Source organism: Thamnophis elegans, chromosome 13, assembly GCF_009769535.1.
Source record: "Thamnophis elegans isolate rThaEle1 chromosome 13, rThaEle1.pri, whole genome shotgun sequence".
Lineage (NCBI taxonomy): Eukaryota > Metazoa > Chordata > Lepidosauria > Squamata > Colubridae > Thamnophis > Thamnophis elegans.
The window spans coordinates 10,303,155-10,323,990 of NC_045553.1; the positions used below are offsets into that span (position 1 = coordinate 10,303,155).

The following is a 20,836-nucleotide window of genomic DNA, read 5'->3' on the forward strand; positions in this document are numbered from 1 at the left end:
GGGTTTTTTTTTAATAGTTAATTTTAAAAGCAGATTAATTGGATCAAATCAATTAAAAAAAAATATTTTCCATGCTGGAGTCCTCCGCTTGCTTTTCTTAACCAGTGTCCCTACTGTAGAAATGTCATCAGATTAATTTGGAGGAAAAAAAATAGTTTGCTGATTTCTGAACAGGAATTGGGATGGGGGGTAAATCTTCCTGGGCTGAAGATTGCACAACGGTAGAACTGAATCCATTTGCGGCGCAGCATAGGTAGAAAACCTGGCTCACATCCTATTTGATTGTTGCCTGTAGAAGGGGGTGAGGTACAGGTACCTCGGTCCATATACCAAACGAATGCCCCACTGGGATAACCATATCAAAACAACTTCCCTTATGTGCAGCCAGAACCTGAAAATAACATTTAACACAGCACGGTACTTTAGCAAAAATGGTTTGGTTGACATCAGCTTATGTGGGACCGATTGGGGTAGATTGATTGCAGGGGTGACACTGAAATATAATGTTATCATATTCTATTTACTTATATCTTGAATCCTTGTATTCTATTCCAGTTTCATTTTAGACTGCATTTTATTCCCATTTCATTTTACACCGTGTTTTATTCCAATTTCATTTTAAATCATGTTGGATTCCAATTTCATTTTAAATCGTATTTTATTCCAATTCCGTTTTAAATTGCATTTATCAAATTTTAGTAATCATCTGTTTCTGGAACTTTGCAATTTGATTGGGCCCAAGCGCTAATCAATAAATAAAGATGTAGTAGATGTTAATGACAATGTGCAAATAAAGGATAAGTCGAACTGAATCTAAGATTTAAGTTGCCAGTTTTTGCAAGGAGAACTCATTTTCTACTTCTTCTGCTATTTTTATCTTTTAGCACCACTAATGGAGATGTAATTTACTATTACGGAAACAAAGGAGATCCAGAACCTGTCTTCCTAAATCCCGGTGGGTTAAATAATAATAATAATAAAAATAAAAAAACACCCTACTTGGAACAGCTTATATCCTCTGACGTTACCTTAACAGTTCCTAGGTCCTTGATTAGGACTCAAGCTGTTGAGCTACCAACCAGCCCCAAAGGCTGTGAAATTCACCAAAGATTAACATAATAATAATAATAATAATAATAATAATAATAATAATAATAGTAATAACAACAACAACAACAACACAACCTTGATTTATTTAAAGCAGTGCAGTGATGAAATTCAATTTTTTTTACTACCGGTTCTGTGGGCATGGCTTGATGTGCATGGCAGGGGAAGGATACTGCAAAATCTCCATCCCTACCCCACTTCAGGGGAAGGATACTGCAAAATCCCCATTCCCTCCCCACTCCAGGGGAAGGGTATTGCAAAATTTCCATTCCTACTCCACTCCAGGGGAAGGACACTGCAAAATATCTACTCCCTACCCACTCCAGGGGAAGGATACTGCAAAATCCCCATTCCCTCCCCACTCCAGGGGAAAGACACTGTAAAATCCTCATTCCCTCCCCACTCCAGGGGAAGGACACTGCAAAATCCTCATTCCCTCCCCAATCCAGGGGAAGGACACTGCAAAATCTCCGTTCCCTCCCCACTCCAGGGAAAGGATACTGCAAAATCCTCATTCCCTCCCCACTCCAGGGGAAGGTTACTGTAAAATCCCCATTCCCTCCTTACTCCAGGGGAAGGTTACTGTAAAATCCCCATTCCCTCCCCACTCCAGGGGAAGGGTATTGCAAAATTTCCATTCCTACTCCACTCCAGGGGAAGGACACTGCAAAATATCTACTCCCTCCCCACTCCAGGGGAAGGATACTGCAAAATCCCCATTCCCTCCTTACTCCAGGGGAAGGACACTGCAAAATCTCCGTTCCCTCCCCACTCCAGGGGAAGGTTACTGTAAAATCTCCATTCCCTCCACACTCCAGGGGAAGGATACTGCAAAGTTCCCATTCCCTCTCCACTCCAGGGGAAGGATACTGCAAAATCCCCATTCCCTCCACACTCCAGGGGAAGGATACTGCAAAATCCCCATTCCCTCCCCACCCCAGGGGAAGGTTACTGCAAAATCCCCTGAAGCAGTGATGTGTCTGCATACCTGCATATGCGTTTTGCCACAATGGACATGAAGATAAAAGGCTATACATGTCATATTTTGAGAGAGTCAGAGGTGGACAGCTACTGCCTGCTTTGGACCTTGGCGAGTTTAAGACTGGTGGACTTCAACTCCCAGAATTCCTTAGCCAGCGGAGAATTCAGGGAGTTGAAGTCCATCGGTCTTTTTTTTATTTTTATCAAATTTATTTTGATAAAATACTTTTGGAGTAAAAATCTATCTAAAGATTGTTTTCTATTTAAGATACATTAATAATTTAATGTAATCAGCATGAAATGGAACTTAATTATCTGGCTTGAGGCTGTATATTTTGCAATATTGGGACTGTGAGGTGAGTCAACAGAAGGTCAAAGGAGGAGCTGCTGTGGGACAGAGATACAATACAATACAATAGCAGAGTTGGGAGGGACCGTGGAGGTCATCTAGTCCAACCCCCTGCCTAGGCAGGAAACCCTACACCACTTCAGACAAATGGCTATCCAACATCTTCTTAAAGACTTACAGTATTGGAGCATTCACAACTTCTGGAGGCAAATCCCAATTTTAATGATTAATTGTTCTAACTCTCAGGAAATTTCTCCTCAGTTCTAAGTTGCTTCTCTCCTTGATTAGTTTCCACCCATTGCTTCTTGTCCTACCCTCTTGTGCTTTGGGGAATAGTTTGACTCCCTCTTCTTTGTGGCAACCCCTTAGATCCACAGCTATCGTTTGACCACCACCTGACGGCTGTGACCAGGGGGGCATTCGCCCAGGTTCGCCTGGTGCGCCAGTTGCGACCCTACCTGAATCGGGAGGCACTCACAACAGTCACTCGGGCCCTTGTGACCTCTAGGCTGGAATACTGCAATGTGCTCTACATGGGGCTGCCCTTGAGGAGCATCCGGCGACTTCAGCTAGTACAGAACGCGGCCGCGCGAGTGATTGTGGGTGCACCTCGGTTCACCCACATAACACCTATCCTCCGCGAGCTGCGTTGGCTACCTGTGGATCTCCGGATGCGCTTCAAGGTGCTATTAGTCACCCATAAAGCCCTGCATGGTAGTGGATCCGGATACTTGAGAGACCGCCTTCTGCCAATTACCTCCCTGCGACCAATTAGATCTCACAGGTTGGGCCTCCTCCGTATTCCATCGGCCAGCCAGTGCCGGCTGGCAACCACAAGGAGGAGGGCCTTCTCAGTAGTAGCCCCGACCCTTTGGAACGAACTCCCCGTGGAGATTCGTACCCTCGCCACCGTCCAGGCCTTCCGCACAGCCCTTAAGAACTGGCTAGCCCGTCAGGCCTGGGGACAAGGATAGCCGCCCCTCCCGAATGATGAATGTATGTTGCTTATTACTTTTATTATATGTGTCTTTGTCATTGTTTTGTATTCCCCCTCCCTGATTTTATGTGAGCCGCCCTGAGTCCCCTCAGGGAAAAGGGCGGCCTACAAATATTAATAAAATCTCAAAATCTCAAATCTCAAAAATTGGAACCACTATCATGTCACCCCTAATCCTTCTTTACATTAAACTAGACATACCCAATTCCTGATTCTCAGCCATGCTCCAGGTTAACAGTAACGGAGTGGGAAGGGACCTTGGAGGTCATCTAGTTCAACCCCCTGCTTAGGCAGGAAACCTTATACCGTTTCAGACAAATGGCTATCCAACATCTTCTTAAAGACTTCTAGTGTTGGGGCATTCACACCTAGAAGTTCTGAAAGGTGACAGTTGCTTGTTAAAATTTATGATTTAACTCAAATCCACCCTGGCTTGGTCCCGTCCATTACAATTTAAACCAAGTCGATATAAATCAAGCCTTTTCACTTGTGATTTAAATCGTGATTAAAATCGACTTGATTTAAATCAAACCCACCCTAATTTGGGGGCCTTTTTGTGATAATCCAGCTCCGGGAACAAAACAAAACAGGCAATTCTTTTGATCAAACAGCCTTAATGAATCTTTTTGCTGGGTAAGATAACTGCAAACCTACTATTCGCGGTTTCCGTTTACAGTCTCTAGCAAAGTGACTTTTATCACACTGGGATACTTAGCGTTAAGGCTTTTATTTCCCTGCTTACCTGTGGCAAAACTACAGGGCTCCAGATAACAAAGTTTCATTGTCGCATTGAAGCATTTCCTTTTTTTTTTTTTAACAAGCTGCTCCAAACATAAAAACCTTCCGGATTATCTGGGGTATATTTTGTATCATTTTATTCCCCTAAGCAAAATCAGTGAATGCATATCTTGCTGTCTAGTTAATCATCCCTTTTTTGCCTTGCAAACTCAAAGTGGCTTCACAAGAACTTCGCCATCTCCCCAGTGGTGAAATTCAATTTTTTTCCCCTACCGGTTCTGTGGGCGTGGGTTTTTTTTGGGGGGGGGATCATGTGACTGGGTGGGCGTGGCCAACTTTAAAAAAAACGTTTTTAGTGTTAGTTAAAAAATGCTTTAAAAAGGGTCCAATGATCGCACCGCACAGCTGATGCTGATCATTGGAACCTTTTTTTTTAACTTTTTTAAAGCATTTTTTTTTACTACCTGTTCGTCCGAACCAGTAGTTAAAAAATGCTTTTAAAAAGTTTTTTTAAAAAAGGTTCCAAAGATCGCACGATACAGCTGATCGTCACAGCTGATCGTCAGAACCTTTTTTAAACTTTCTTTTAGCATTTTTTTCACTACCAGTTCGGTTCCGACGATCAGCTGTGGTGATCAGCTATGCATCGTGATCGTTGCAACCTTTTAAAAAACTTTTTAAAAGTATTTTTTTTACTATTGGTTTGGATGGATAGGTAGTTAAAAATGCTTTGAAAAGTTAAAAAAAAGGTTCTGATGATCAGCTGTGCTTCACGATCGTGGGAACCTTTAAAAAAAAAACTTTTTAAAGCATTTTTAACTACCCATTTTCCCGAAACAGTAGTAAAAAGTGCTTTAAAAAAGTGTTTTAAAAGGTTCCAATGATCAGCTGTGATAATCAGCTGAGCCACGCGATCGTCCGAACCCTTTTTTGAAACTTTTTTAAAGCATTTTTTACTACCTATTCGCCCAAACCAGTAGTTAAAAAATGCTTTTAAAAGGTTTATTTTTAAAGGTTCAGAAAATCACATGGCACAGCTGATTGTCACAGCTGATCATCAGAACCTTTTTAAAACTTTATTTTAGCATTTTTTTTTTTTACTACCGGTTCAGTTCCGACGATCAGCTGTGACAATCCGCTGTGCCGAGATTGTGGGAACCTTTTTAAAAAAACTTTTTAAAGTATTTTTTAACTACCTATTTGCCTGAATCGGTAGTAAAAAATGCTTTAAAAAGTGTTTTAAAAGGTTCTGATGGTCAGCCGTGACAATCTGCTGAGCTGCGTGATCGTCAGAACCCTTTAAAAACGTTTTTAAAGCATTTTTTTACTACCGGTTTGGCCAAATAAGTAGTAAAAAAGCTTTGAAAAGTTTTTTTAAAAGTTTCCCAAGATCCCATAGCACAACTCTTTTTTTTTTAACTTTTTAAAGCATTTTTAGCTACCTATTCACCCGAAAAGGTATTAAAAGAATACTTTAAAAAAGTTTTTTAAAGGTTCTGATGATCAGCTGTGACAATCAGCTGTACCGCGTGATCGTCAAAACTATTTTTAAATTTTTTTTAAAAGCATTTTTTTACTATCTGTTCGGGCAAACTGGTAGTATTTTTTTACTACTGGTTCGGGGCGAACTTGCCTGAACCGGTAGCATTTCACTCCTGCGTCTCCCAGCATTTTTAGTTCCCAGAAACTGAGTTGCATGCACAATGGAAAATGGTTAACACGCAGCGAGAGTTGGGCTGAAACAAGCCATGTTGTTGCCACGGTTTCTGTGTTTCTACGCCAACGTAGCTTGATTTTTGTGCGTGTCGTGAACTTCTCACCAAGGTGAAGGCAGCTGTGGGCATCTTCTTCGTGCTTCATGGCAAAAGGCCTGAAGGTAGATTTGTTCTCACCACACAGGGGTCTACGGCTTGAGCAATTCTTTGCTGGATACTCCCTGGAAGAAACTTCAGTATGGAAAGCAGCTTTTTTCAGATGTCGTCAAGCACAGCCAGAACCTCAAGAAAGAAGACTTGGTCCAGGAACTGATTAAACTGCTGAATAACCAGGACCCGTAAGGCTCCATGTCCTCTCTTGCTTTGCTCCAAACTGTTCTCAGGGAGACTGCAGATGTCCAAGGGTCTGCGATATTGAGAGTTGTAGGCCATCAACATCTGGAGACTCATAGCTTCCCTTGCCTTGGCTTACAGACCAACTTACTTGATGGCGACATGGTCCCCATCCAGAATCCAGGAAATAGAGTAGAATAGAATATAGAGAATAGAGAATGGAATAGAACATAGAATGAAATAGAATATAGAATACAACAGAATATAGAATAGAATATGGAATATAGACTATAGAATGGAATTGAATATAGAATAGAATATAGAAATGAAATGGAATTATAGAATAGAATAGAATTATAGAACAGAATTACAGAATAGAACAGAATTACAGAATAGAACAGAACAGAATTACACAATTATAGAATAGAATTACAGAATAGAATTACAGAATAGAATAGAACAGAATTACAAAATAGAATAGAACAGAATTACAAAATAGAATAGAACAGAATTACAGAATTATATAATAGAATTACATAATAGGAGAGAATTACAGAACAGAATAGAATTACAGAATAGAATTACAGAATAGAATTACAGAATAAAATTACAGAATAGAATAGAATAGAATAGAATTCTTTATTCTTGAGTGGCTAGCTGCAGGCCAGTACTGGTTCAGAGACTGGGGATTGGGAACCCCTGCCATAATTCATCAGGGATATGACCCCACCCAAGTTTCCAGGGGTGGGCCTCAAAAATTTTAGCCACCAGTTCTCTTCCTGGTTGCTGGGTGGGCGTAGTCTGGTGGACGTGGCCTAGTCGGCCTCCTGCACCATGGCAAGGAGGGCGTTTTTGCCCTCCCTGGGCTCTGGAGGCTTTTCTTGAGCCTCCGGGAGGGGGGAAATGGCCTCCCGTGTGCTCTGGAGGCTGGAAACTGGTCTGTTTCCAGTAGGCCCGTTTTTTGCTCTCCTAAAGCCTCTGCGGGTGTCCTGCACTTACCTGCACCCAAAACGCATCATGTGGGGACTCCTGGGAAGGGCTGGGCCAGGCAGGAGTGGGATTTTGGGGGTTCTCCGAACTGCATAGAATCTTAGCTAGGGATTCTCCTGAACCCCTGCGAACTCCCAGCAGCCCTCCCCTGCAAGCTTCCCGCCCCTCTCTGTGAGTCCCTATGCCTAAGCCCTGCTTGCATTTGGGACTCTTGAGAACAATTGTACAGGTAGTCCTCATACTGATAGTGGTTGCAGTGTCCCGGGGTCACACGATACCCTTTTGCGACCTTCTGACCAGCCAAGCCGAAGGGGGAAGCCAGTTTCACTTAACCATGGGCTACGAACTTATCAACCCTAGTGATTCACTTAACTATTGGGGCAAGAAAGGTCATAAAATGGGGCAAAACAAACAAGTTCCTCATTTACCAGCATAAACGTGGGCCTCAGTTATGGTCGTAAGTCGAGGACTACCTATACTGGTGTCTCCAGTAAACAACTACGAGATTGCTCCTAATTTTTTCCCCATCATTTAATGACTCTGTTAATCTAGTGGTGAAATTCAATTTTTTTTACTACCGATTTTGTGGGCGTGGCTTGGTGGGCGTGGCAGGGGAAGGATACTGCAAAATCTCCATTCCCACCCCACTCTGGGACCAGCCAGAGGTGGTATTTGCCAGTTCATTGAACTACTCAAAATTTCCCCAGAACCTGCTGAATTTCACCCCTGCCGTAATCCCTTCTGGGGTGGAGTTGGGGCAACTGAATGGAGCTGAGTATTTATTGGCCGGATGCCCTTCCTGTCGCCAATACGGAATTTAGCAGCAGCTATATTCTCATTGTGGCCAGACAGAGAAATAATCAGCTTCTACCTAGGATGGAGCTCCTCATTGTGAGGCGAGAGCTCCATCTGTAGGCCATAACACCAATTACAAGATTACCCCTATGCCACCAATAAATACCCATCTAAGCACAGGAAGTGGTGAATTTCAGTTCCATGATCTCTGATTTGGCTTCTTTTTTATCCAGTCAGCTTCCGGACCCTGCAATGGAGGACCAGGGAAAGGATTACGTCCTTCCGTTCCTAAACAAGTACGCAGCTTTGTGCGTCCGATGTCCAGATTATGGAACCAGGTAAGAGGGAAATTTTACTGTCTCAATTACATTTTAGAGAACCTGTAAGTGAAAGGAGGACGCGGTGGCTCAGTGGCTAAGACCCTGAGCTTATCGATCAGAAAGGTCGGTGGTTTGAATCCCCGGCACCGCGTAACGGAGTGAGCTCCCATGACTTGTCCCACCTTCTGCCAACCTAGCAGTTCGAAAGCATGTAAAAAACACAAGTAGAAAAATAGGAACCATCTTTGGTGAGATGGTAACAGCATTCTGTGTGCCTTCAGCGTTGAGTCATGCCAGCCACATGACCACGGAGACGTCTTCGGACGGCGCTGCTCTTTGGCTTTGAAACAGAGATGAGCACCGCCCCCTAGAGTCAGGAACGACTAGCACATATGTGCGAGGGGAACCTTTACCTTTATCTTTTTAAGTGAATGCAGTCCTCTCAGACTACAGCTAATCCTTGCAACCTCTCATTTTGTGACCCTTCGAAATTACAATAGCACTAAAAAAAAATGAATGAATGAGCTGGAAGGGGCCATGGAGGTCTTCTAGTCCAGCCCCCTACTCAACCAGGAGTTACGATTGGACCTGACTTGGCATTCCAATGGTCTCCTGATCAAAATTTGGGCACTTGGCAATCTGACTGTATTTACAACAGTTGCAGCAACTGGGATCACCGGATCACCAGATCACCAGGTGGCGCCGTGGTTAGAATGCAGTATTGCAGGCTACTTTTGCTGACTGCTGTGGCTGCTAGCAGTGCTATTGTTTTTCCTTCCTTCCTTCCTTCCTTCCTTCCTTCCTTCCTTCCTTCCTTCCTTCCTTCCTTGCCATGGTTGCACTCTATCTAGAATGCAGTATTGCAGGTTAACTCTGCCACAGTCTGTTGTTCGATCCTGACGGACTTAAGGTTGACTCAGTCTTCCATCCTTCCAAGGTCGGTAACATGAGGGCTGGAGGTCATAGCCTGACATTATAAACTGCTTAGAGAGGGCTGTAAAGCACTGTTAAGCAGTATATAAATCTAAAGCCTAGTACTAGTGCTCTTTTTTCCCCTCCCTCCCTCCCTCCCTCCCTCCCTTCCCTTTTCCTGTTTCCTCCCTCATTTTCCTTCCTTCTTTCTTCTCCCTCTCCTTCCTTCCTTCCTTCCTTCCTTCCTTCCTTCCTTCCTTCCTTCCTTCCCATTGTAGTACAGTGATTAGAATGCAGTATTGCAGGCTAACTCTGCCCACACACCAGCAGTTTAATCCTGACCGGCTCAAGGTTGACTCAGCCTTCCATCCTTCCGAGGTGGGTAAAATGAGGACCCAGATTGTCGGGGACAATAGGCTGACTCTGTAAACCACTTAGAGGGGGCTGGAAAGCATTGTGAAGCGGCATATAAATCTAAGTGCTATTGCTAATGCCCTTCCTTTCCTCTCCTTACTCCCTCCCTTCTTTTCTTGCTTACTTGCTTCCTTGCTTCCCTGTGGTTAGAAAGCAATATTGCAGGCTAACTCACTGCCCGCTGCCAGCAGTTCAATCCTGACCAGCTCAAGATTGACTCAGCCTTCCCAAGGTGGGTAAAATGAGGACCCAGACTGGGGGGCAAGAGGCTGACTCTGTAAACCGCTTAGAGAGGGCTGGAAAGCACTGTGAAACAGTATATAAATATAAGGGTATAAGGTATATAAAAGTAAGATATATAAAAATCTATTGCTATTTGCAATCGCATGATTCATTGAACAATTGCAGTGATTTGCTTAATAATCGTGGCAAAGAAAAAAAAAGGAAATCGGCTGTGACTTACTTAACAACCACCTTGCTTAGCAACTGACATTCTGGTTCCAGTTGTTATAAGTCAAGGAGTAAACCTGTAGTAATTACAGCCAGGAAAGGTCCACCCCAGATTCTACTGCTGGCTGACACCAGATAGAGAGGGTATAATTTTTCCTGCCATTTTTAATAGCGAATGGGTGAGTATGCATATACCTGATGTAAATAGAGTTTACCTACTCTGCGTTAAAAGGAAGAAATCCCATCAAGATCCCCCAGCCCAGGAAGAAAGAGCCCACCCCTCAAATTAAATTGCTGCTCCCAGACATAAAAGCCATTGTTCGCTCCAGATTTATTGGGCTCTCTGTAAAGGAATTGATTACTCTGAGACTTTGATGCACCTATTGCCAATGTATGTTGGGGGATAAAATAAGTACTAGCTGCCATAGATCAAAAGATGAAGAAGAAAAAAAGAAAGTTTGGTGACAAACAGCCAACAGGAGTCAGAATTTGTGGCCTGAGGCATCCCACAAAGTGAATTTCCCATGCAGGGAAATTTGAAGGAAGGCTCCTTTTAATTCTGGGCTGGACCCCACCAGGAAAACTTGGTGATTTCAATTGATTGCCATTGTAATTTATTGATTACAGTTATTACCTTTCGTAAATGTCCGACCAAGCCTTGCAAGCCAGATAAGTTGATTATAAATCAAAATCCAATATTATTGGGAAACCAAGAAGCAAAAACCTTTGCTTTGGTTTATCTGTCTTCCTTTCCCCCCTGCCCCCCCCCTTCCAGGAGAGTGTCATAAATCCCGAATTTGGCCCGATATAGTGACACAAACAAGGACACAGTTGAGCTTCTCCATTGGGAATTGATTTGGCAGGGCGGGTGGAGGTGCCAGTTGAAAAAATTATAGGTAGACAGCAGTGGTGGGTTGCAGGTGGTACTCCCCGGTAGGGGCATACCGGAGCCTGCCCGGAGCACCGGATACCGTTCCGGTACGGTACGGTGCTCCGGAGGGCCCACCCGCCCTCCCGAGCTCCTTACTGGTCTTTTAAGTCTTCGGCGCTTCCGCACATGGCAAGTACAGCGTCTGCGCGACACTCCGCTGAGCAGCTGGAGCATTGTGGAGGCTTGCAGAGGCGCTAAGATGCATGCATGTGCTGTGCGCGTCCATGTGGACGCTGCTGGGCCCGTTCCAACAGTACTGGTTGGAACGGGATCCAGAACCCACCACTGGTAGGCAGCCTCCCTCTCCTCCTTAAAATTTTGCACCCTACTATTTTAAGGAGAAAAGAGCATCCTTTGGTGCACAGGGGATAGAACTGGCACCATCGTTGGCATCAGTGGTGGGTTCTGGATCCCTTTGCAACCGGTACGCTGCGACAGGGCCGGGAGTCCCCCACGTGCATGCGCACCATCACCCTGTGATGCTCCAGCTGCTTGGCGGAGCAGATGACTTACTCTCTGGAGACAAATACTGTGGGGGTAAGACACCCCTCAGGGGGTGTGTTCTGTTAAGATACAGCCAGTTGGGCCTTTAAATGGCTTCTACTGTACTGCCTTAAAATGGATTCTACTGTACAGCGCAGTGGAGTTGCCATGGTAACGGCTTCACAGTACTCCACAAGGGGGCTCCCTCTGGTAAGGGCGAAAATCCAACATTAAAAATTATGTTTGGTCCAGACATTTTCCCCCTATAAATAAATACCCAAACAACGCCAGGTTATCAGCTAATCTCTAATAAAATCGGGCCAAAGGTCCGGAATTCTACTGTGTAAAGCAAAGAGACAGGATCTTAAGTTGCTGCCCTTAAGGGTTTTTTCAACCCCATTTTCAATTTCCCATCTGTCTTCAGCTTGTTTCTCTCGTTGATACATGACTAAAGGGATGGACAGACGAATGAAGAATTAGGAACCCTGAAGATGATTACCTTAGAACTACCTTAATCTTGCTTGAAATAAATCCTCTCCCTTTGGCCTTCCGTGGAGGAAATCCTGACTGTTTAGAAGAGCATTGAAAAATTATTAATAACGCTCAGAGTGGTTTTGAATCCTAACCCATCTTTTCTATCCATTTAGCTTTTAAAATGCAATTGAATTTGTTGCATTAGTGTGAGACACACACACACACACACACACACACACACACACACATCTTGTGGTAGACTGCTTAGTGTCCTAAAAACAGCATAATATAGATAGTCCTCAACTTACCACCAGAATGGAGCCCCAGATATGCAAAACATTTGTGAATTTTACCCCATTTTACGACCTCTCTCGCCGCCATTGTTAAGTGAATCGCAGCCGTTGTTAGTTGTTATGTGACTCTGGCTTCCCTGTTGACTTTCATCCCTGGAAGCTCTCAAAAAGAGACTGGACTGCCATCTGGTGTAGGGTCTCCTCCTTGGGCGGGGGGTTGGACTAGATGACCTACAAGGTAACGGCGAGGATGCAAGTGTGAAAAACGGTCATAAGCAGGGGTGGGATTCAGACGGTTTTGGACCAGTTCGGGCGAACCGAATGCTCATTTTACATCTAGTTCGCCGAACCGGTAGTTGCAATGATGACTGGCTGGCCATGCCCACACTGCCCCTCCCCTCCCAGGAGTTTCCACACGGCCCATTTTGGATGCCAGGTAAATGCAGGACCTGCACAGAAACTCTGGGAAGGCGAAAAACGGGCCCATTTCCAGCCTCCCGAGCCCAGGAGAGGCCGTTTCCGTCCTTGAGGAAAGCCTCCGGAGCCTGGGTAGGGAGAAAAATGGGCCTACCAGAAGTCTGAATACGGGCCCGTTTCAAGCCTCCGGAGTCCAGGAGAGGTCGTTTTCGCCCTCCCGGAGGCTTGAAGAAAGCCTCCGGAGCCTGGGTAGGGAGAAAAATGGGCTTAGCAGAAGTACAGGAAGTCTGAATACGGGCCCGTTTCAAGCCTCCGGAGCCCAGGGAGGGAGGAGTTTTCTCCCTCCCGGAGGCTCGACAAATACCTCTGGAGCCTGGGGAGGGCATAAATGACCCTCCTGCCATGGTGCAAGTAGGCCACATCCGCCATGGCCACACCCACCCAGCAACCAGACAGAAAACCGGTTGCTAAAATTTTTGAATCATGAGTCTTTTTTTTTTCAGGGCCGCCGTAACTTCGAATGGTCACTAAAGGAACTGTTTGTAAGTCAAGACCGCCTGTACCTATGCCGATAAATAAATAAATTTCTTGTCCCTCCCCCTCCCTTTTTTTTTTCAGAGCGAACACCATCATTCTCGTCGACGGGGAAGGACACGTCACCTTCACTGAACGGGCCATGCTGAATGCTGATATCACCCAGTGGAAAAACAGCACTTACCACTTTCAGCTGCAAATATAATCACTGTCCTGCGGATGAATTGGAAAGGAGGAAGCAAAAAAGAAGAAGAAAACGAATTGCCGGTCTGTCAAGGCAAGAACCTAGTCAGCATTTCAAGAGAGAAAATCCAATTTTTACGTTGCCTAGAATCACTGTAGTATTCGTGGAAGGACAAGGGGAAAAAAAACCAAACACATTTTGTGGTGCATCTGTACAAAACCCAGAACAAAAGCATTTGAATCAGGAAAAGCAGACGCTTATCTTAAAAACAAGCTCTTTTTTTGCACAAAAGGATCTGTGCTGGTTTTGGGGAGGAAAAAAAAAATCACGTATATCTCCTTGGAGCGGAAAATCCCCCCACAATTATTTAACTCGCTTAATGAAAATCCCAAAGAACTTTGGAGAATCATGTATGGTAACATTCCTATTTTTCCTCTTTTCCTTTGGCTGCCGAGAGCTGGAAGGCAAAAGCGACAAAATGACAGAGTGGAAAACAAAGTCACCATTTAGTAATGCTGTGCTATCTTTTAATGTAGCATTAGCTATTTGTAAGCATTTTGTGATTATATAGAATGTGGGGTGGTTGGGTTTTTGTTTTTTTTTTAACAGAGGTGCCTGTAAGAATAAGAGGAATTCTCTGTGCTCGCAGTGATTGGACCGACGGAAAAATCCTTAAAATCAGATCATTGTTTCTTCCTTCTTTTCCTGGCCATATAACAAAAGCTGGTGTGACGAAACCAGGTTTTGTGGTTTGGCCTTGTTTTGTTCTAGGGCCTCGACTTGTCGATCAAGAATCACGTTTATTCCAAATTTCCTTGGGGTTGCTTTTAAAAATTACTTTAAAGATCGAGCGATGCTCTTTCTGGAGTCTGAAGCAGGAAAAGAAGGGAGAAATATATAAAAGGGGTACGGGCCCCCAGGGCTGGGCTGCTGGGGATTCACAGGGGTTCGGGAGAACCTCTAGCTAAGATTCTATGCAGTTCAGAGAACCCCCAAATCCCACTCCTGGCTGGCCCCGCCTACCTGTCCCCTCCCAGGAGTCCCCATGTGGCCCGTTTTGGACACAGGCTAAAAGAGGGTGAAAACTTGGGTACATCTTAAACACCGAATGTAACCCCGCCCACCCGCCGGCCCCATCCGCCGGCCTCTGGCTCCCAGCAATTTGCCTCCTTGCAGCAAGCAACCCATTTCAGCTTCAGCACAGCTTGATTAGCATAAGCAGCTGGTGGTCGGTTGGATCGGCCTCCCAACCATCAGCTGTTTCAAGTGGCAGAGATTTCCATTGCCTATTGCTGCCTGCACGCCCCCCGTTTTCGCCCCCTGCATGTCATTTTTGCCCTTTGCGCGCCCCATTTTCTGCCCATTCTGATCCTTGCTTCCCAGAACGGGCGGAAAATGGGGCGCGCAGAGGCCAAAAACAGGGTATGTGGAGGCTGAAAACAGGACACGAAGGTTGAAAATGGGGTATGTGGAGGCGGCAATAGGCTATGGCAATCTCTGCAGCCTAAAACAGCTGATTGTGCGGAGGCCCGACAATCAGCTGCTTGTGCTAAACTGAAATTGAAACAGGCTGTTTGCTGCAAGGAGGCAAATTGCTGGGAGGCAGATTTTTTCCTCTTTGTTTTCCTCCCCAAAAGCTAGGTGCGTCTTATACGTCAGAGCGACTTATACTCCAAAAAATACGCTAGCTTATTGAACGGAAAGCTGGCTCTACTAAGGTGGCTCTTGCAGTGAGGTTCTGTGGCTAGGATTGCCAATTTAAATAGAGAGAGGCACTGCCGGTGGTTTAATGCACTCCCTTGCAGGCCGCAGAGGGCTTAAAGTTAATTCCTCAAATGTTAAGATTGCTTGCCAGTTCTCGGCCCGCAGCTGACAGTGGTGCTTTTGTCAAGAAATATTAAAAATCCCAGCCAATTTTTTCTGCAGTTTAAACCCCATGAGTTGAGCCCGGTTACTTTAAAAAAGGGACTGCGAGATTTATTCCCCCTGGTTTTGCATTCTGTCTCTTCCTGCAATATATATTTCTTTCCAAGTTAGCATTCCACAGATGGCTGAAACCATCTAGATTTTTATTTTATTTTATTTTATTTGCTTTCCTTACAGTTCTTGAAGATTTAATCGATGGCTTAGCCTCTGTCTTCAGGGCCCCGGGTAGCAACCGGGCGAAGGATTCTTACAGGATGGGAAATTAGGATTAAGCTGGCAGCAAAGCAGGCAGAATGGAACCCCAATTTCAAAGCACATTATACCATTCGAGGGCCAAATTCGTTGTAAAACACAGGGGTGTAAATCCAATGTCCAAAGGTCCTAATGGAAGAGAATCTTTGTAGCTCAGGGTTCAACTGTGGGGTGTTTAGTGATAGAATAACAGAGTTGGAAGGGACCTTGGAGGTCTTCTAGTCCAACCCCCTGCAATGCAGGAAACCCTATACCACTTCAGACAAATGCTTGTCTAACATCTTCTTAAAAACTTCCAGTGTTGGAGAATTCATAACTTCTGGAGCCAAGCCATTCCACTTATTGTTCCACTTATTGAAGGCCCTCATCAGAGTCTTCCCCAGACACCAGGAGTGGCCCAGGTTCCCCCCCCCCCACCTCCTCACTGTCTTGAGTCTCCCACCAGCTCCTCTGGCCACTGGCAGGCCACAACGCTTAGCAATACCCCATGCAACTAGGACATAATAAATTGAGAGAGGGCTGATGGGGAAATAAGGCCTATTTGAGAGAGGGTTTGACCGTTCAGTCTGTTCTGATGGCTTACGTCACCTTCACAAGAAGAAGGGCGGATGTGAACAGGTTCTTTTTCCATATTTAATTTGTTTTATTTATATTACTTTCCATTTCCACCAAACAGCGTGGTATCAGGGTTTCAAACAATCAAAATCCACATATTTGTTATAATATTCATCACAATACTATTGATAATATAACTATATTATTATATTCTATTATAACTAGTCTTTAAGAAGATGTTGGATAGCCACTTGTCTGGAGCGTATAGGGTTTCCTGCCTAGGCAGGGGGTTGGACTAGAAGACCTCCAAGGTCCCTTCCAACTCTGCTATTGTATTGTATCTATCCATACAGTTACAATAGCACATAATATCTTCATCATCAAATTCCCCACCCCAAAATAAACCCACCGGTCTGAATGTAACATGCAACCATTGTCACCTCAAGACCTCGTAGCCTTTTTCTCTGACTCATCCCCCCTCCCACTTTCCTACTTTTATACAGCTGGTCCTCGACATACGGTAGTTTATTTAATGACAGTTCAAAGTTACAACGGCTTAGGAGTTAGGACTGTGGTTTTCACATGACCATTGCAGCATCTCCGCCATCACGTGGTCCAAATTCAGAGTCAGCTTGGCAACTGACTCATATTTATGACGGTTGCGGTGTCCCAGGGTCACGTTTTGCGACCATCAGACGAGCAAAGTTCCTAAGGGAAGCCACATTCGCTTATCAAGCCTTGTTGCTAACTTCACATCTGCAGTGAATCCCTTAACAGATGTTGGGCAAGAAAGGTCATTAAAGGAGGCGAAATGCGCTTAACAAACGTCTCGCTTAACAACATAAATTTGGGGGCCCACTGCCGTCGTACGTCGAGGGCTACCTGTACAGTTCAAAGGGTGTGGGATGATGCCTGTCTTCACATGCCTATTTGAACCCAGAAAATTAATAGACATTACAACCATGCCTTAAATTAAAATCAGCCAGAAGTTTTGAATTTCTACCTTTTGTAACTGAGGAACAAATCTCGGACCGAATAGGTTGCTTCATTAATTCCTTCTTGCCCGCCAACCCCTCTCCCTCTATCAAAATATTTTTCTGGCGTTGCTAAAAAAATATTCCAGATATCCTTTTCTGGATTCTGAACATACCAATGAGGGGCAATGCAACATTGCTGTCTTGTCTCCCCTAGTCCTTCTCTTCACTAGACTAACCATGCCCAGTTCCTGCAACCGTTCATTGTCTGTTTTAGCCTCCAGTCCCCTCATCATCCTGGTTACAGATTAACAGAGTTGAAAGGGACCTTGTAGGTCATCTAGTCCAGCCCCAACCCCTGTGCCCAAACAGCGCCTACACCATTTCTGACAAATGGCAGTCCAGTCTCTTCATGAAAGCCACCAGTGATGAAACTGCCACAACTTCCAAAGGAAACTTATGTCCCATGGGTTGATTGTTCTCACTGTCAGAAAATTTCTCCTTATTTCTAGGTTGAATCTCTCCTTGTTCAGTTTCCATCCATTATTCCTTGTCTGGCCTTCGGGTGCTTTAGAAAATAGCTTGACTCCTTCCTCTCTGTGGCAGCCCCTCAAATATTGGAAGATTTCTATCCTGTCTCTCCTGGTCCTTCTCTTCACTAGCCTAGCCAGGCCCAGTTCCTGCAACCGTTCATCGTAGGTTTTAGTCTCCTGTCCCCTAATCCTCTTTGTTGCTCTTCTCTGCACTCCTTCTAGTCTCAACATCTTTTGTCATAGTGTAGTGACCAAAACTGGATGCAGTATTCTAGGTGTGTCATTACTTTATAGAGTAGTATTGGTACCTCCCTTGATCTTGAGTGTATCCCTCTGTTAATGCAATTTAGGATTGCATTGGTTTTTTTGGCTGCTGCCACACACTGCTGGCTCATATTTAGCTGGTTGTCCACTAAGACTCCAAGATCCGTCTCACGGTTAAGTGGGAAGATGTGGAGACCTAAATCCTGGCTTGATGGAGGAGGACATAACTCTGTAGCACCCCACAGCATGGAGTTCTGAGTAAAAGTCTCGATGCTACCTCACTTTCAGGAAACCAAACCAAATACAACCACATCTGCTTGGGGTACAAGTGTTTAATCCTAAACTAACTGTCAGGAGAGCTAATTTTTGAGGATTTTTAGAACATGAAGGGCAGTTCAGATACTTTAGGGGACATCCACTCCCCAAATCTGCAACGTGGCCTGGTTCACTCAAGCTACAAACTACAAATTGGAATTGCAGTTGCATGATTTGCTGTGTCTTGCGTGTGATTTATTTTAGGGGCACAAATTCATACACATGCAAACCGTAACCAAGGAAATAACATTTGAGATTATTATTTTTTTGTGCTACATGTAAAAACGGAAGCCAAGCTTAGTGTTAGCTGGGACACAGGTAATCCTTGATTTAGAACCGTTCGCTTAGCAACTGTTTGAAGTTACAACAGCGCAAGGTGGATAAAGAGAGATTTTAAAAAAAAAATCTCGGATTTTTAAAAAACATTTAAATAGGATTTTTAAATTTTCAATTGGATATTTTTTACCTTTATTAAATTTATTTTAATAAAATGCTTTTGGAGTAAATCTATTTCTATCTCTATTTAAGATACATTAATAATCTTGTTTATTCAGCATGAAATGGAGCTCAGTTATGTAGCATGAGGCTGTATATTCTGCAATATTGGGACTGTCGGTGAGCCGCTGCAGGACAGAGATGAAAGTTGCTCTTTAAAAATGAGGATTTAAATCAAGATTTAAATCAAGCCTTTGTACTAGTGATTTAAATCGCTTCGATTTAAATCAAATCCACCCTGCAACAGCACTAAAAAAAAGTGACTTACGACTGGTTCCCATGCTTACAAATAGCCAGGTGCATCTCCACCATCATGTCATCAGAATTGAGCACCATTGGTGACTTTCCCAGGTAGCTTCGAACAAGCGAAGTCAATGGAAGGTGAAAGCTGGATTTGCTTAACTGTTGCACTGATCCGCTTAATAACAGTGGAGGGGAAAAGTCATAAAATCAGGTGCCACTCACTTAACAGCCTCCTTGCTTAGCGACAGACATTTTGCTCTGAATTGTCATAAACCGAGGACTTACCTGTGTGCTGCCCATTGGAGAGGCTTTTGAGGAATTTGCTAAAGGGTAGTTTAGCCTTTAAACCCAGTTCAATTTAAACTGAAATTTTGGGGTTGCTCAGGGTCACTGAAATATGACTTTTTTAAAAAAAAATATCCACTCCTTTTTGAAGCTTGTTTGATATTGTCATATTCACCTGTATGCAAATGTAACCAATAAACTGATTGATAACTTTTTTTTTGCTGTTGCTGTTGCAAATTAATTAATTTGCCTGAAGGATCATTTGGTGGGTCTGAGTTTTCCTGCCGTCCCACGAAGCAGGTTCCACACCTATCTTTCCGTTGATGGGAAACTATACATCAACCAGAGCTGAAGAAGCTTCTTGGGTGAGAAGCAAAATGTCTTCAAAGAAAAACTAAAAAGTTCAGTTGTCTCTTGAAAAAGCACCTTTGGGACATCCTGGAATCTGATTAGCCTAATCTTCCCATCTCAGTTGTTTTCTTGGCTGGCTGCAGAGCCCTGATTTCCTTCCAAGGTAATGGATCACCAAGCGTGGTAGATTTGATACCCTTTGAGACGGTAGTTGTGTCTCCAAAAGCTTAATTTGTAATGTTGGATTTTCCCCCTTACCGGAGGGAGCCCCCCCTGTGGAGTACTGTGAAGCCGTTACCATGGCAACTCCACTGCGCTGTACAGTAGAAGCCATTTTAAGGCACAACAGGCTATATCTTAACACAACACACATACCCCGATGGCTGTTAGGGGTGTCTTACCCCCATTGTTTCCAGAGAGTAAGTCATCTGTGTACCAAGTTTGATTGAAATTGCTCGATCAAAATCCTTCTGAATTAAGAGAGTTGGAAGGGACCCTGGAGATCTTCTAGTCCAACCCACTGCTCAATCCGGAGACCCTATACCATTCCAGACAAGTGACTGTCCAGTTTTCCTCCTTCGGTGGTCTTCCAAGAAACAAGAATCATTAATTAATGGGAAGTGGAAATCTGGCTCATCAACCCTACATGATAATTGAAATCACCATTAAGCTGTGGTGGCGTAGTGGCTTGAATGCATTATTGCAAGCTAATTCTGCCAACTGCCAGCAGTTTAATCCTCGCAGGCTCAAGGTTGACTCAGCCTTCCATCCTTCTGAGGTGGGTAAAATGAGGAGCCAGATTGTTGGGGGCAAAATGTTGACTCTGTAAACCGCTTTGAAAGGGCTCTAAAGCACTGTGAAGCGGTATATAAGTCTAAGTGCTATTGCTTCCTTCTTTCTTTCCTTCCATCCATCCATCCATCCATCCATCCATCCATCGTGACAGTGGTTAGAATACAGTATTGAAAGCTAACTCTGCCCACTTCCAGCAGTTGGATCCTGACCGGCTCAAGGTGACTCAGCCTTCTGTCCTTCCAAGGTTGGTAAAATGAGGACCCAGATTGTTGGGCGCAAGAGGCTGACTCTGTAAACCGCTTAGAGAGGGCTCTAAAGCACTGTGAAGCGGTATTTAAGTCTAAGGTCTATTGCTATTGTCTGTCCTAAGTGTTTGTCCTTCCTTCCTTCCTTCCCAGTGCTTATAATGCAGAATTGAAAGCTAATTCTGC

The 20,836-nt window shown here is 44.2% G+C and overlaps 1 protein-coding gene across 3 annotated transcripts in view; it reads left to right on the forward strand.

The window, feature by feature from the left end:
- TANGO2 (transport and golgi organization 2 homolog) overlaps window positions 1-14,410 on the forward strand; it is a 51,185-nt gene extending 36,775 nt beyond the window's left edge. For all 3 annotated transcript variants that reach the window (XM_032230100.1, XM_032230101.1, XM_032230102.1), the window contains 4 exons: window positions 885-955; window positions 6,072-6,225; window positions 8,239-8,343; window positions 13,318-14,410. In XM_032230100.1, coding sequence (XP_032085991.1) covers window positions 885-955; window positions 6,072-6,225; window positions 8,239-8,343; window positions 13,318-13,438 — 451 coding nt within the window. In that variant the 3' untranslated portion in view covers window positions 13,439-14,410. The remainder of the gene's footprint in view (window positions 1-884; window positions 956-6,071; window positions 6,226-8,238; window positions 8,344-13,317) is intronic.
- The last annotated feature ends 6,426 nt before the right edge of the window (window positions 14,411-20,836 follow it).